This window comes from Haliotis asinina, chromosome 1 (genome assembly GCF_037392515.1).
Source record: "Haliotis asinina isolate JCU_RB_2024 chromosome 1, JCU_Hal_asi_v2, whole genome shotgun sequence".
In the NCBI taxonomy this organism is placed as follows: domain Eukaryota; kingdom Metazoa; phylum Mollusca; class Gastropoda; order Lepetellida; family Haliotidae; genus Haliotis; species Haliotis asinina.
Window position 1 is genome coordinate 67,193,192 of NC_090280.1, and position 18,231 is coordinate 67,211,422.

General features: G+C 36.6%; 1 protein-coding gene across 1 annotated transcript in view; it reads right to left on the reverse strand.

Annotated features, from left to right (window-relative positions):
* Window positions 1-223: 223 nt before the first annotated feature.
* Window positions 224-18,231, reverse strand: part of LOC137296323 (thioredoxin-related transmembrane protein 2 homolog) — a 49,488-nt gene continuing 31,480 nt past the window's right edge. The window contains exons 7-8 of the mRNA XM_067828097.1: window positions 4,406-4,532; window positions 224-3,362 (exon numbers count right to left, since the gene is read on the reverse strand). Of these exons, the coding sequence (XP_067684198.1) occupies window positions 3,273-3,362; window positions 4,406-4,532 (217 nt within the window). The 3' untranslated portion in view covers window positions 224-3,272. The remainder of the gene's footprint in view (window positions 3,363-4,405; window positions 4,533-18,231) is intronic.

An 18,231-nucleotide genomic window follows, 5' to 3' on the forward strand; every position in this document is an offset into this window, starting at 1 on the left:
AGTGCTGTGTATTCTTCCACAACGGATCGGTTTAATTTCCCAAACCAATCCTGACAAAAACAGTAAATGCCCAGGGATCTCAGAATGCTGAATGCTTCTTCTGTTAGGCTGTTCCGTGTAATTAATACTTATAGCAACTTATAAACTAATGAAGCAACTTGTAGGAACTGCAAATCTCAAGGGATCCTGAATTAACCTCAAAAAAAAATAATTAACTTCAGGAAATATTTACATAACACATCTTTATTTGGATAGTTATACAGAATTATTGAACATTTACGTCTGCTTATGAAATACAGCATGCTGATTAATTTTTCTCTCCAGACAAGAAGTCAACTTCCCAAAGCAATACAGAACAATGGTCTTCAAGATTCAGTCAACTGGACATTCAGCTGTCTGTGTACAGCTGATATGTTTGAACACTGCTCTATGTGGTGTTCAACAATGAACTTTCAGTTAGGGATTCAACTATACAAGTAGCAAATGCATACAAAAGTTGTGTCAGGACATTATCTGCATGTGTAGTCGTATATTAACATAAGAGAGTCCCTTTACATTACTATTCATATATTTTCTGCACAAATACAGACATTAAAATGACCAGTGTCTCAATGTTTCTAACACTGCATTGTAAACCAAAAGTTACTGTGTTCTGTAATCTGATTGGTTGAAAAACACGATTAAATGGTATTAGATTCCCGGAAACTGAAAGACTATTCACCGCGTATTGACACGTAAACAATTGTTTTGTTGTGTCATCAACAGTGGTGACGTCATTCAAATCATATTGTGACGGAAAGTTAGAATGACGTCACAAATGAGCAACTCCAGATGCTACCATGGGAACCAGCTGAAACGGCCAGCTGATGACACTTCACTGCTGTATCCGTGTTCGATGTAAACGAGTGCAGACACTAAAACCCTTTGGTTTACTTTTGTCTTTACAATGTCGATAAACATCATGTGTTGGCCAATTTCCGGGTGTTATTGAGTATTTGAAGCACGGGAATATTTCATTTGAAACCTCCGGCTGACGCTGTCGGTTCCAAATGCATTCCCGTGCTTCAAATACTCAATAACACCCGGAAATTGGCCAACACATGATGTTTATCTCCTAAATGACTACTGTATGATGTCTAGAACTTAAACCTATTTCACACAAGTCCGAGTTCCTGAGACAGAAGATATTGGTTCCTGTAATAGCTTTGTTTCTTTTAATGCAAAACAGTCATCCAATAACTGGTAACAAAGCATTTGATTTTATAGGGAACAACTTCTTGTTTATTGTCAAGCCATGACCATCTTCCAGCATGCTGATCAAGTGATTAAATTTCCAATCGATTTGAACAAATTATGAATCACCCTGAGGAAAATCAGTCGTGAGTGTGTGAGAACCTAAGACCTAGACATAACAATTTGAACAGGAGTGACCAAGCATTGATGGTCATAATGAAATTCAGATTTTAACTTCGCAAATTTAGGTATCACCAGTTGGAACAAATCTGTTGAACTATTAATGACTGCTTAACAGATTGTTAACTCTTAACACAGTGAATCTGAGTATATTGTGTTTACTAATTTTCTGCCCAACTAGAATTCCCACTGAAATTATGTTTGGGCCATTTTATAGAATATTAACCATGAAACCTCTATCCTCGGAACCAAATAGAATACTTATATATCTAGTGTCTTTAGGAACATATGTATTCTGAGTTTAAAGAGAAAAAAAGAACAAGTTGGGTGACCCTCATGACAGATGAGTGATCTTTGTTCAACATCAAAGACCTGCAGGATGTTTAGTATTTACTGAGCAACATGTAGTAAATACCACTTGCAACTACCACTCAGACTGGTGATCAGGATAGTTTAAAACACCAGACACCCTCACTCTGACAATCACAGTTTTCTAAATGTTTAATGCTTGATTGTCAAATATTTAATTATTTGCATGAAGTAAAACAGAAAACCCAAAATCAATCGTTTGCCTTGAGGTCATAGTTCATAGGATTGTACATCCAAAATTTCAGCATCGTGAGTGAAACAATCTAGTATAAAAGTAATTAAAGAAATTCTTCAGTTTTCAGTACTTTTCTCTCTAAAATCATTAAGGACATATACACAAGGTTTCAGCACCATGAGTCATAGGAACTCTAGGAACATGCTTTCAGGTGATGACAGATAAAGGGACAGTCTCCTACTGACAACATAGTGGCTACAAACTCTGCTGGCCTGTTTCTAAAGAAGCTACTTCAAGCAGACAGTTTGATTCTCAGCAGAAATGCAAGGTCATTTTTCATAACACAAAAACATCATGTTCAACACAATTTATACTCTAGGCACTTGGCCAGTGTGCTTCCCATTCCACCATGTACACTGCACCCAGTGTTTGCAATGCTTATATTTGCCACATGGCCATTAGGCCTGCAGTCTTTAAAATCTACTGGCCCTGAATGAACTCTGCAGGCCCATTTTGAAAGTCAAACCAATGAAAACAAAACAGAATACAATGTCCACAGTTTCATACAGTTTGTGCAAATGAATTAGAGAAGCCTATGGCACAAAGAGGAGTTTTTATTTGTTAAAGACTGGTTTTGATATTTCTATGTGAAAAGTGCTGAAATAACAGGATGTGAAACTGTAAGTACATGATAGATGAAGTATGATTTTCAAACATTAAGAAAAAACAAACAAAAGTTAAATAAGAAACCAACAGATAATTTACTGAAGGCCACAAGGGCCAGCAAATATCTCAAACTGCCGGACTGCTGACTGCTCCTTTGAATGAACAAACCTACATGAAATTCAACCAATATTTCTGGTAACTACATCCATGAAAGCATGATGACAAAGTTGAGAAAGACATGTCCTTTCTGATCACTATTTAGTCAGGGATGGGAATGGGTATGACTGAAAAAGAGGAAAATGGGCTTTGCATCTTTGGGGTTGTGTTAATTGAACCAATATAAGATGTACATGTCATGTGAATGACACCAGCCAATCAAATGCACAAAATTCCATGCATTCACAAAAAATTCCCATCCCTGATTCTTACCAAACACTCAGATGGACAAAAAAAATATATACTTAAATGTAACCAAATATTTTCATGTCTGCAGAAGGTGAACATGCCACAATGAAAAACATTCATATTTCCATAGTCTTATATTAAAATCTACAGGACAGACTGTTGTATGACAGAAACCTGAGTATGTTGATGTTGACTAAATATCACTTGAGTGACCATGGACAGCTGACAGCAACAAATGGGTCTCTCAATCATCCTTTTTCTTTCTCAAAACCAAGGGATTCTTCTTGCACTGATCATAAACGTCATTCAATTCAAACTCTTTGACAAAGTTTTCCTGAAACAATAAAGATACAAGAGTCATCAGAAGATGACATATCCCCCCGGCCCCCACATGTTTGAAAGGACAAATAATCTGAGAGTTACTCATTTGTTTGAATTGTTTCCATGGAATTCATGAAAATTATAAATGCCATATATCTGTAACCAGCAAAGTCACAATTTCATATATCTGCCAAGATCTGTTGAAAGATATGAAATGGTTTTCGAGTTGTGCTCTGGGATTGAAGCCCACCCCTCCATTTTGAGACTAAGAAACGAAATCAGCAACATGTTCATGGAACCGAGAAAATAATACATCATAAAAACCTGTAACTAGCAAAAGGTACCACTTTGAGGTCTGCCACACATATCTACCAAGTAACACTGACAGAAATTAAGAAGTTTTTGAGTTCTGCTCCGGAAACAAAACACACCTCTCACTTTTGAGACTAAGTACAAAACGCTTCTATGGAAACTGATAAATCACCAAACCTGGAAATGGCAAAAGGCACCACTTTACGTTCTGATTGATATATCTACCACGTTTTGCAGAAAAATATTGAACGGTTTTTGAGTTCCCCACCATAAGACTAACACCAAAATGTTCCATGGAAAAACAAAAAAAAATATAAATGCCAAAAATCTGTAAATAGCATAAGGCACAACCATAGGCTGAGATTACTATATCTATCAAGTTTGGTCGAAAAATATTGAACGGTTTCTGAGTTATGCTCTGGAAACAAAATGACTACAGACGGACGGGCGGACAGATGAGGTGGCGACTGTATTACATGCCGGGGATGACTTATTTTTCATAGTCAAGTAGAAGATATTTGTAAATCCCAGCAACTGACAAGAAATGCCAGTCAAAGAAGTAGACTGACAAGCAGGCATACTTTTAGGTGACCTAAAATCAACCAAACTGGCAATGTTGACAAAACGCACCCATAGAAGTATTCTGTTTAACAAGCCTGTTTTTTGAAATGTGCCTTTCCTTTTTTATATTCTTATCAGCATGGTACAAGTATCATCACATTGAATTGACAGAAATACACTCACCTTTGTTAAAGCAAACTTAAGTGTATGATGTTTGGTACATAATGGCCTTCTTGTCTTTTCTTTGCCATCCTCAAAGAAAATAATCGTAGGAAGCTGTCTGGACCAAGCACTATGGTCAATCTTAAACCTATAAAAGATAAAAAAAAAAAAAATATTATGATCTGCATTAAACAGTCACTGAAATAAGAATTTGAATTCCTTGATGTTTTCATGATAAGCTTCAATAAAAGGGGAAAGTGAATGGAGTACACACCATGTTCTTAAAGTGTGGCAGGCACAAAATACTCATTTCATTTTTAGTCAACACCATGGTCATAAAATCAAGGAAGAGTGCACAAAATGAGATAAGATGAGTTTTATATATTGTATAATTTGAAAAAAACTGCATTGGATTCTTCTTTACAGAAGAGATCCTCCTTGGGATACTTATAACCATGAAACTTCCAGTGATAAGAGTCAGGAGTGGCATTCTGTCTGGCAAATGCACCCAACTGCAAGTGGAATTCCTAAATCTACCAGAGATAGAAAACACATTTGCCCAGTCATTTGACTTTTGATGCCAATCAGACAAGAGCATGGCCTAGGATCAAAGACGAACAAATGCTGAGCTTAAGAGCATATAAGGCAAGTATGAGACTTAAAAAAAAAACAACAACCCCAAAACTCAATCGGCAAGAGAGTTTCAACCCTGCTCAGTGTTGACAACTGTCTGACCAAACTGAGCACACTGGCAAGAGTGTCTGTTGAGTTGGTAATTACAGATGAACCTGCTTGGCAGACTCCAAATAAGCCTTAAGACTCTTACGGAATTCTGGGACATATTGACGAGAGGAACCGGACAATACGGCAACTAGAAAAACTGCCTTCCAACTCAAAAGCTGGAATGAAAGAGCTAGTGAAACAGATAGTAAAACAGAGGACTGGACAACCAATCAAGAATGTCCAGCACGTCCAACATGGGACTAAGGCAGCACATCTGCTAAAAAGTGCTACACCACAGGGTGCTGTCCAAGATGTGAACCATCAACAGAAATATGAAATAGCCTTGAAGTAACCCGTAACAGATGAAGTGGAGAGACTGGCTTTTAACCTACACAGTAGGAACTATACTGACTAAATCTGCAGAAAAGGGATCAAGAATCCCCCTGTCAAAATACCAGCATGCACAGCAGTTCCTTATATGCTCATACTGAACATTAAGCGAATCCATGCATGAAGTCAGAATTGAGTCTGCAACTGGTGCAGGAATTCTGCTCGCTTGGAGGTGATTCCAGACAGTGGCCACGCTATCTACCGGATTTGGGTGAGGATATTTATTGCTGCTATGAATTTGATAGATCAGTCACGGTTAAAGGTGCTGGTGCAGCGACAATATGTGGTGAAGGGGGATAGATGAGGGGGAGGAAATAATGTCATCTTTGACTGTTTGTCCCTTCAAATAGTCCAGAGGCAGGGGATAAGCGAAGAAGCACTGTCTGATCTTTTGTGCTTTGATGACTTCTTAGAGGATTGGTCCTGAGCCTTAATGTCACAGACACTGTGAAGCACACTGTTGGCTCTTCTGGGACCTAGGCAAGAAAGCCAGGCAAATAGTGCATGCCTAGTCATTGGGCTTTCACAGCAAAACACCGGAGACACACAGCATGCAGATACTGAGGGGGTTGGACTGCATTGCACGTAATGAACAGCAAAGAGAAGAGAGTCAAGCTATAATATATAGCCAGTACATTGTGTATATATAAAGTATCATACATAAAAAGAGACACATGACAAGACTATCAAACCGAACATGGTAACATGCAAAGCACTGAAATGACACAACCGATTTGATTCATACTAAAACTTGCGCAAATACCTAAATGAATAATACCTACGACAGCGCCCGCTAATCATTCAAAGCATAACTTACCAGTATTTCAATGAATACTAGAAAATGGGCATGGAATAAATATTTGTTGAATATAATAATTACTAGGCTAGTAGAAACAATCTCACCTAAATGTGGAAGACTGCAAGCTAACCATGAAAATCTGCTAAATCTGAGAGGTACCCACCAGCAAAGTCACGACAAATTATGAATGAAAAACGAAGAATACGTTTCTACCTATCATCTGTGCAAAAAAAGAAAGAAACCAAACATACAGTATTTGCGTTTTTTCACTCATCTTTGTAGAAACTCGTCAAATGCATGAAAACAGTAAAAGAATTTATACCGAAACATCGCCATTGTCAAAACAGAGATGTTAATCCATAAAGTCTTGTCATCACCATACTGGTAAAATCCACCTTAAGTCTCCAATGAACCATGACAGCGAGTCTGTCACATAGTACAACATTAGGACAAAAGAGAGTCACGAGGTTGACAGTTACCTGTTCTTGGCTGCTGGGGCAACATACAACCCTGTAGCAATGGCCGAACAAGACAACACAAGTCTTTTTGTTTTATAAATATTTGATAAGAAAATATAGCTACAACTGTTGTGGGATTTTAAAATGGACATTCTAAAACCTATGAGTACCCCAAGGAGGATCACTTCTTTAATATTTCACAACTTTAACATGGTTTGAAGTTTTCGAAGCGGTATCCGTATTCATCCTTAGACTCCTAATACGTTCCTGCTGTAAACTTCTGAAACTGTCAGTCTAAGTAAATTTAGTCTCAGTATTATTTGTTACACTCCTATACTGAGTCTAACAGACCCTACAGTCCGTTTGACTTAAAAGTGGACTAAAGAAATGCAGTCTAGCTCGAAAACTAATAAACATAACATACTCAATGAAATCCTAATCAGAACATCACATCAACACTGTGATGTTTTGCAGCATATTTTTCCTTAAAATAAAAAAGTTGTTTAACAAACTATCATTATAATATTGACTCAGTTCACAATTTGTTACGAGGGGGGAGTGCAGAGAAAGGGACAGCAAGGTGTGTGAGAAAGGATGGAGACAGTACAGCACAGGTTAATAAATAAATAACTTTCTCAACATTTGAGCACATGCTTATCGAACACCTGGCTCTACCTTTTGTTGCACTCCTCTCTAGTAATAAACAGTAAACTGTCAATATTTCATTAATAGTTTGTTAAACAACTTTTTTATTATTAGGACAAAAATTCTCCAAAAACTTCACAGAGTTGGTATGATGTTTTGATCATGATCCCCATTTCATTGAGTATGTTATGTTTATCAGTTTTCAAGTTACACTATAATTCATCAGTCTGCTTTTGAGCTAGATGAAGCTATGGAAATCTAGACTTGCCACATTTTCTAGACTTGCATGGGCTTTCTCGGATATGTATACTTCAGGGTCTGTACGACAGACTACTTTTGAGCCAAATGGACTATAGTAGGATGTAACCTTTTCTGTGACCTATGACCATCTAATCAAATGTGAGGTGACTGACACCTACTCAACAAAGAAAAATCTGCATAAAACACAGGTATTTGACCTGCAGTATATAGGCTTATGGCCTCCTGGTGAAATGGCTACCATTAACCAATATTTCCGCGAGTTGACATCCTTGAATATTGGCAAAATAGCTATTTTCAGTGACTGTAGCAACTGCTTACTCACTGTTGTAGCATGTTCCATGTGCATCACCTGGAGGCGATCATACAGAAAATCGCATTCAGAATCGCTTGGGTAAAAACCCTTTGCGAGGTGAAAGTTCCAACGGTATTTGCAAATGTCCACTTATGCGATTTGGTAAGCTGTGTTCTGATTGGTCAATCTCAAAAGGCAGTGTTCATTCTAGCCTTAAGAAAAAGTGGGCCCATGGCCCACCTATCTTCAGTGATACAAGCCATTTAGAAAACAGTGTGAGTCATGTCAAATTGCTGTGACTTGTTTCACATACAATACTTAGTAGTTACTCAATCGAGGTTTACATGTATACAATATTTGACGTCCAATGCAGGTGTGGTCAACAATTTGAACGAGAGATATGAAACCAGGATTTGTTCAGAATTTATTTAAAAGTTAGAATTAATTCAAAATGAACTTAAAAAACTACACTGCAATAGTATTTAAAAGTACAAGTTGAAGGAAAAGTGACACCCAGGAAGGTTGAGGACAATATACTTTTCTGACTGTTGAGGAAACTATTAAGTGTAACAAGTGTTCAGTGTTTCAGTTGATTTTGTTGCCATAAAAGGTGACTATGCTTGTCATAAGAGGCGACTAATGGGATCGGGTGGTCAGGCTCGCTGACTTGGTTGACACATGTCATCGGTTCCCAATTGCGCAGATCGATGCTCATGTTGTTGATCACTGGATTGCCTGGTCCAGACTCGATTATTTACAGACCACTGCAATATAGCTGGAATATTGCTGGGCGCGGCGTAAAACTAAACTCACTCACTCAGTTGATTTTGAGAAATAACCTTTAGCCTGCTGAATTAATTTCAGCTTAAGGCAGTCCCTCCTGGATTCCACAGTTGCAGAAAAAATCACGGAATTTATCTTTCCATGCAGAAAATCATCTGGTCCGCGGCAAAACCGTTTTCTTGCAGAATCTGTGCAGAATTTGCCACTTTTCTGCCGTGGAATTTGCTCATTTTAAAAACTGAGTGAAAACGGACTGAGAGCCAAAATGAAAAGTAGAAATAATGTCAAAAGTAGGATCGGTTATATATAAAACGAACTGACATATTTACTGTGACAACATTTTCAAAATAATCATGATTAAAGATACTTTGTTAACAAAGCAAGTTTTCCGCATCTTTCAAATAATATTACATGAACTTGACACTGCAATTACGTTCTCAAAATTGATCATTTTGAAATTTGAAATTGTTGCAGATTTAGTTTAAATGTAAAATTGTTATTTGCATGAAACAGGACGTTGTTGGTCTGCACCTAAGCTACAAATGAGAGGAGAGAAATAACTTTCAGTGAAAGTTTAATTCTCAAACACAGAAAAAGATGTGGGTGCTTACTCAAGATGTGATGTGTACTGCCGACTTAACATTATATCTGTGTTTGAGAATAAAACAATGAAGGTCTGTACAATGTTTTTGTTGTTTTTCCTAAATGTTTTAACCGCAGAATGTTTTGCAGAATATTGAAAGATAGGGTGCAGAATTTGCTTAAATTTGCTGCGGAATTCATAAAAATTTGCCATGGAACCCAGGAAGGACTGATAAGGCGTTGATAAATGGGTGGGTAATTTCAAACAGTCGGTGTATCACAAAATAAGGAACAACTGAAAAAATATTCGGCTCATTAATACTAAATAGAAAAATCAACAATCAAAAAATATCCTGATAATTTGAAACGTACAGAGGTTAATTACAAGACAAACATAAATACAGTAAATTTTCCTGAATTTATCAGAATTACTCGATTGACAGCTGGATATGTTTTATATTAGGAACCAAACAACTTGTCCAATTTGCGCAAACCGATTTCAATATTCTTATTACTGATATTTCATAAGTATCTGACTATAATTTCGTATATTTGTATCGCACAACGACAAATTAAAAATTAATTCTGACAAAAAATAATCGAAAACATTCGTCGTAAACAAATCATATTTTCGATGTCATCACAGGTCTTACTGAAATGGCACTATTACGTTTATTTAAACGTGTCATGTCATGAAAATAGCAGAATAAAATACAGGATTTATAAACACTCATGACTGCTAATTTCAAGTGTTATGGTTCAATAATTTTTTCACCAACCCGCAAAAGGCCGGTGTAAGATCGTGCTACACGTACAAAAAACAAACATGGTGCACTTCATCCAACTCCGAATATAGCTATTTTGGTTTGAAGAAAGTTTACAGAACTCTTCTGTGAAAGACCTGCCGAAAAAGGGAGAATTTGTCATTCTACAAGTGTTACATTTATCATTTTCCGTTTAGTATGACAAGAGAAAGATGAAAATTTAGATCATTACACTTGTTTTCTAGTAAGTGCAAAGGTCACCAGATGTGATGTCAGAGAGGGGGATTGCCTGATGAAATTCATTCGTTACTACTACTAACAGAAAAGTTGTAGATATTTCGTCCAAATTTAGCACAAATAACTGTTTAAAATAAATAATGAGAGCTCATAGCAATTTCTTAGTGTTTTTTTGTCTATATGATTCGCACCAGTCTAACCCCTGACCTGGAAACAGTAGTCAATTAACACTACCGATGCAAATTTTTCAGTATCTTTTATTTGAATTTTTGTTCATATTAGGCACATTACTTTATTGTCCACTTAATATAAAGATAGCAAAGATATAATTGTGATGCATGTTGATCCTAGCTTGTTCTTTTTTCTTCACATGATTCGACACAAAAAACGTTCACAAACATCAGCCTCAACAACAGGTGCACGGATATTGGCATGTCATTTGTGTTTCAAAATAATATTCATGCTTTTCTTTTTGTGACGATGTAGTGTAGTAGCAACTGCAAGATACATGTTTTATAAATGAAAATATATTTTCAGTTATAGTTTCACATGAAATCAGGGACGATTTAATAAATATTGCGTTCATATTACATGTATGCAAAAATTATATGACTCACTTCAGAACAAGTTGAATTACATTTATAACTTTATACAATAAATTAATGTTCTTGCTGAATAATTATGATAGATTTGTCAATGATTTATGTTTCATAGCTGGTTACAACTTTAAATCTTTTCATATATTTTCATATGTTAATTGATATTTTTAATATGACAAGTATTTTTCTCTCCCAAATAGTCATGGACACTCAGGATCTGTCAATGCAATAGCAACATGTAAATAAGAAAATTTTAATTAATGTCTTTCAGTTATGTGGAAAACTGACAATTTTACACAATTCTTTGATACAACTACATGTATACCATAAAATATATGGATAGATGTTTCATATTATTTTCTGTATCTTATTTCTTTATAATATCTTGCTAAAATGTACATCAAATACAAATGGGTGATGAACTATTTTTGTTTTCAACATTACCTCTTTGTTTGGTGAATTATTTTGAATCACACATGACTAATTGTTGTTTCAAAGGCATTTAGAAGTTGGAGGAATCAAACTAAAAGTGCTTTATGGTTCAACTTCTTTATTATACAAGGTCACAACGTTTCGAGACAGATTCTAGTCTCTTCTTCAGGTGAAGTGAGGGTAAAACACATGACTAATGTCATTTATGTTGCTGCAGTAACAGTATATTTACCAGAAAATGTTATCATTTGATGAAAAAAGAAACTACATACATGTAATAAGTTATATTGTCTCTGGTGAAAGTAAACAGGCCACATATTCTGTAAAAAGAAATTATCCTACCTCATTATCTTTTCCTGGGTTTGGTCACAATATGAAATGAATCTATTCCAATTATCTAGTGTTCAATAGCGTAAACCATCATAAAATAAGAAATGTCAAGAACAGTCTTCTTTGAATAACAAAATGCCAATGACTGAGCACTCGTTCGTTTAGGATCTGGAAACATTTGAGATATGTCTTTGCTACATACATATGGCAATGAACAATTCCAAATTTAAATCTAAGTGTAATAGCTCCAAAATGGACAACAAAAACCACTCACTGCAGAGCTAAGTATTAGGAAAAAGAAATCTATTTGTCTCTGGTGCCACCTTACATGATTACCTTGATGCCACAGACTAACACAGGTTGCACCTCATGCTCAACAATTAATTATCTGTCACTTGTAGTTTTGATATTCCATATTCACAACATCACTACAACAAACTTATTCTGGGTCTGGTATGATAGTCTGGATCATCAATCTGTTTCCCATATGAAGTCTGTTTTAACAGAAAAATACGAACATAGGCAGTGTGCAAGTAGGTAAAAGTGGCCATAAATATGAGGTACATTTTGCAGTTCAGGTTGCACTAGTGCAATATCTAAAAGCTGTATGGAGCCACGGACTGAGTCACATGATATGATCTTTTCATACAAATATGTACACACGTCAAACAGTTTGATCTGAAACATTACCTGCAGTACATTTAGGTAGAATTTAACTCCGAAAGCTCTGCTTTTTGAAGTGACAGAATAATTTCAATTTTGTTCCAAATTCGTGAACAAAAGATGCAATACAGGACAAATTTTATGGATAGCAACTTCTTGACTTTATTTTCAAGAAGTTTCAGGGCTTATCCTGGCCTCCTCATCAGGTTGAGCTGAACTGAACAGTAAGGCTTAACCCCCTGGATGCCACAGGGACATATATGTCCTTCCTCTACACCCCTCACTTTTAAGTCCAATAAAATTCTCAATATACCACGCATATATAAATACTTAACAGTTCTGGATTCTGCGGAAAATTCCCTGTTACTTGATAACATCCTCTATTATCTCGGACCAAGCTAAAGTGCTTAAAATTGCCTTTCAAAATAGGTTTCATCGTAAATGTCATCATTTTCCAAACTGTACAAAATCGAGATTCACAGCGTTATTTGCAGTATGTTTTGAAATGTGAAAATCTGATAATTACTGGGAGTAATAAATTTAAAAAATATCATATTAATGATCACTGATATCAAGTTTTCATGTAACCAGTAATGATAATTCTGAAACGTCGCCGATGAACCCAGAATCGGTTGGGATGTTTTCGAAAATACACTTACACGAATGCCGAAGTGCGCTTTCCGCCATATTGGATAGTGTTTACAAAATCACGTTTTGAGAAGGCCGGTATTAAGACACCTTTTACATCACGCATATTTCATAGTCAGCTGCGACAAATGCATCACTGAATTCCCCACACATCTTAGGATCAAATTACAAATGGTCTTTGTCACCAATACCAACTGTCTAGGTAAAACGAAATGAAAGATAATTGGTATGAAAAAGGACGCTGTGCTCGAAAGACAGCGCTTGATTGAAATGTAAACAAAGGAAAAATTCCAATTTTACACTGCGTAGCATTTTCGGAAATTTTCCAACATCCAGCCATCTAATCATTGCTTACAATGGCTCAATACGCCAAATATATTCAGGGGAAGAGTATCGTAGCAAGAAATAGCAAACTAAAAACAGATACAGTGAAATAATTTGGTAATTCATAAGAAACTGTCAAACTTTTAGTGCAGCTTGATGCCATGACTGACGCAAAATCACGCAGAACGACAACGGTACTTATCGGCATTTCCAGCTTCTTCCGTCATTTACAATGTAAACAATAAAAACATATAACAATACACAGATAGTCAGAATAATTCTGATTACTTACATCTCACATTTATGTACAAAAGATCCCTGAAACAAGGAAAACATCCTCGCAAAATCCTGTGCCATTTTGAAAGAAATGGGTCATCGGTAGTGATGTCACACGTCAACATTGTTGCACATGTTAGGCAATTTCTTTGAGGTGAAGGTTGGTTGAACAAGAGTAAACAAAATGCCCATATCATTCCCGACTGCACTTTTAGTATTGTGATGTATATTTTGCATATTGTTCAGATATTTTTTAATGAAACTGACTTCAGTATCTACATATATCTATGTTCAACACCATATCATATGTGGATATAAAGTATGCGTTTTTATTCTTTGAATGCTTTTGATTGTTTGAATAATGTTTACATGGGAAACTGACTCAGAAAGTGTACTAAACCACATTTTGTGCCTCTACACAAATGTTGGAAGATCATACGTAGCCATTACTGCAACATGTGCTTTAGTTCCTGTGATGTACAATATTCAATATGCTGGGACAAATATTACAGTTTCATATGAACAGGTTAATAAATAGCGATTTAATTCCAACTTATAAATAAAACTGATAATATTAATGAAAATGATTTGTACATCTTATGAAACGTAGAGGTACAAATATTTAAAGGAACTGTCTTGTTCACTGTATTGGTTTATGTCGTTTTTATTGTCAAGAATGATGCATTATCATTTTTTTCGATAATAAAGGCAATTCATATTCCATTAAAATACGAGGGGATGTCAATAAGTTTTGAGCCTTGAGCATTTTTCATACCCAGGTGTCACAGCCTATGGTACGACATTGAACCTTGGGGTGTAGCTGATGTGATATATAAGTTTTGGTATCCTACTCTCAGAAGTTATTGAACAGTTCACATTGACAGAAAGAGACCCCCCTCAGAAAATTGAGTATAGAGCAGTAATTAAGTTTCTAGTTCTTGTAGGAAAGTCGGCGAGGAACATTGAAGATGCTACCATCAAACAATGGGTTAATGAATTTAAGCATGGTAGGGAGAGTCTTGAAGATGACCCCCGTCCAGGTCGCCCAACAACAAGCACTAGTCAGGAAAAGATTGACAGAGTGCATAGACTTGTGCTGGAAAGTCGTCGAATCACACTCCATGAGTTAGAGGAGACCACAGGCATATTTCACACGGATCCATCGAGACAATTCTTCATGAACATCTCGTCATGTCTAAGGTGTGCGCAAGATGGGTGCCAAGAATGCTTACAGATGAAATGAAGCAAACAAGGGTCACCATAAGCAACTCCATGCTAACCAGATACAACAAGAATCCAGAAGATTTTCACTTTAGGCTAGTAACCTGTGATGAAACCTGGATCCACCACTATGATCCTGAGAGCAAACAAGAATCCATGGAATGGAAACATGTCACTTCTCCCAGGAACAAAAAGTTCAAAGCCTCCAGATCAGTGCAGAAGGTAATGGTGACAGTCTTCTGCGATAGCAAAGGCGTCATCCACATAGATTACTTACCAAAAGGTAGAACAATGAATGGGGACTATTATGCTAACTTTTTTGAGGCAAGTGCAACAGTCAATCAAGGAGAAGCGCCGGGGCAAGATCAGACGTGGTATTCTTCTACATCAAGACAATGCTCCAGTACACACCTCTTGCGTTGCAGCCGCTGCTGTCCAGGAATGCAGGTACAAAATCTTGCCACATCCCCCCTACTCTCCAGACCTGGTACCAAGTGTTTACCATCTGTTCCCAAATCTCAAGAAACACTTGCGTGGTCGTAGATTTCAGGATGATAATGAGCTTATTGCTGCTACTGAGGCTTGGTTTGAGGACCAAAATGGTGCCTTCTACAGAGATGGCATCAGCGCCTGGCAGAAAAGATGGAACAAGTGTCTTGACTCACATAGGGACTATGTTGAAAAATAAATGTGGTTCATACCAATATTTTGTGTTTTTCTATGCAAGGTTCAAAACTTATTGACATCCCCTCGTATATCTGATGGCAGAATATCTAACTCAAACAATATTCATACGAAAATTGTTAAAAATATATAAACCAGGTCATGTCTTAATTTGGACAAGCCTTACATCCATTTTCTAATACTTCTGACTTGCATACTTATGAAGTGAAATAATTTCATAATCATAAGAACAAAAGACTATTTCCTAAATGAATATTCAATGTTTCTCCGTTAATAATGATGCAAAATTAATCAAAATACATGTACACAAACAGGAGAAGATGGGAATCTAAGAACTACATTATGTATCGGATAGGGACATCCAAATCGCTATTACCTGCTTTTTGATGTAGTACATTAGCATCTTTTCTTACAAATTGTGAAACTACCAAAAGGTATCCTCTCACATTGGGAAACTTTGTATTGGAATAGTTTGGTTTACTGTGAACAAAACATAACGAAAATATGTCCGTATCCACACCAAATGCTCTCCATGTGATCTGAGTTACATTGACCTAATGTAAACCATAGCGGAGTTATGCCCCCTTATCTTTATACCTGCATGACCTCTCTGTCGACGTTTGACGTCATAGAAGAAAATCAATATTTCACATTTATTGCAGGTCATTTTTTTTATTTCATGAGTATGGCATTATGCATTAGCACATACATCCATTTCATATACACTTATGTCGTTCAGATATGAAGCTGTATTTTCCTCGCTCACATTTTCCGTAAAGATGCCAAATTAAAAAAATCTTAGCAGAGTGCTTTTATTGGTGCATGATAAAAAATGGAGAAATTTACTGTTTTTCAACACACACAAAAGTTTTGGACAACTTTTAGCAGTGTCTATTTCTCAAAGCCCTGAGGTAGCCACAGTTATATTTATACCAATGGATACGAAATTAAACATTCTACATTTCTGTGCAATATTATAGCCGATCCAGGACCACGCGAGCGCAAATCTCGCACAACGTTCACTTTTCAAACCTTACGACAATGTGCGCCTGAAAAAAAACTCTGTACCCAGGGGGTTAACTGTTAACTCTGCCCATGACCTCACAATGCTTATGACGTCACAATGCTATGACAACATGATACCAGTAGCTAACAGGAATGCTATGACAACATAACAGAATTAGTAGTGAATGATTACAACTAACATGATTCATAGAATGAATACATCTTATTTTGTATATATAGTAGTGTTGTTGAATTAAATTAGATGTCATCATGACAAGCTTTTCGCTTTTTCAGAACAAACAAGAGATTTTGACAGCAGGTGTGCCCCCACTGCAACCTAAGCACAAAGGTGCTGCTGGCAACCTGATCAGGTCCAAATTTCTCAAAACAAAGTTTTCACTCATATCTCAAACCGAGTTTGACAATTTGAAACAGATAAATTTTTATTAAACTGCATTCATTTAAATAAAAAAGTCCAAACAATTAAAGGAATCTGTCCATCAAACTCAGATTGTCCACTAAGTTTGAGTTTGATACCAATTTCCATGCATTCTGGAAAATGCCTGTTACTGCATTTTCTCAAATTTGAGCAAAAACTTAAGTCAAAACACAGACCTAAGTTTGTTCCGAGAAATCAGGGTCGGATCTCTCAAAGAAACCAACTAATTGGAAACTGTTTTACAAAGCGCATCAGATTCTTCAGAACACGGATTTGTCAGCTAAGTTAACTTTGCCTTAGTACTTTTCGTTACACTCCACTACTAAGTCTAACAAAACCTTGTGGGAGGTCGTGACAGGTAACCTTTGAGACTGACCAATCAGGTTACCAAATCGCAAAAATGGACATTCACACATACCTTTTGAAATTTTTATCTTGAAAAGATTTGTACCTGAACGATTTTGAACACCTTTTAGCGTACGCTTGTTTCCGGGTGATGCACATGGCACACTTTACAACCATGACAAAGGTGAGTAAACAGTCACTGTTCAAGGATGGAATCTTGCAGAAATATTAGCTAATGGTATCAATGTCAACAGAAACCCCAAAGCGTATATACTGCAGGTCAATTAACTGTGCCATATGAGGATTTTTGTTTGTGGAGAGATCTGTGTCAGTGACCTGAATATTTTGTAAGTCCCTCCGATCCCTAAGTAGTAACAGTTGTCTGATTGGTTAAATCTATTTGACTGTCTCGCATTTGATTGGGTTGTCACAGGTCGCTCAAAGGCTACCGATGCAACCTTCTACTAGGGTTTGTTAGACTCAGTGGTGGAGTGTAATGAATAACACTGAGACTAAGTTTACTTAGACCGACAGACTTGAAGGCTTCGTACTGTCGTTTGAAACAGCTTGTAATTAAAATTGATCTGTAGAGTTCTTGGGACTCAAAACACTAACAGCTTGCTTGAGTGAGAAGAGATAGCCCATTTTTTTACTGTTAAACTAAACCTGCGTTTTGAGTGAGTTGACACTTGAAAACAAACTCTAAGTGCTTTTCAGATTTATGTTAATGTCTTGAGTGTGCCAACATGGCCCGCCAGTATTTTCGAAGTGTGCCATATAAACTTTCAGGGTGTGAATGGCACAAGGATGCGGCCTAGAATGAACACTGCAAAGGGTACCTCATATGACCTCCTACTAGGGTTTGTTAGACACAGCAGAGGAGAGTAACGAATAATACTGAGTCTAAGTTTACACAGACTGCTGAAATTATCAAATATATCACATTC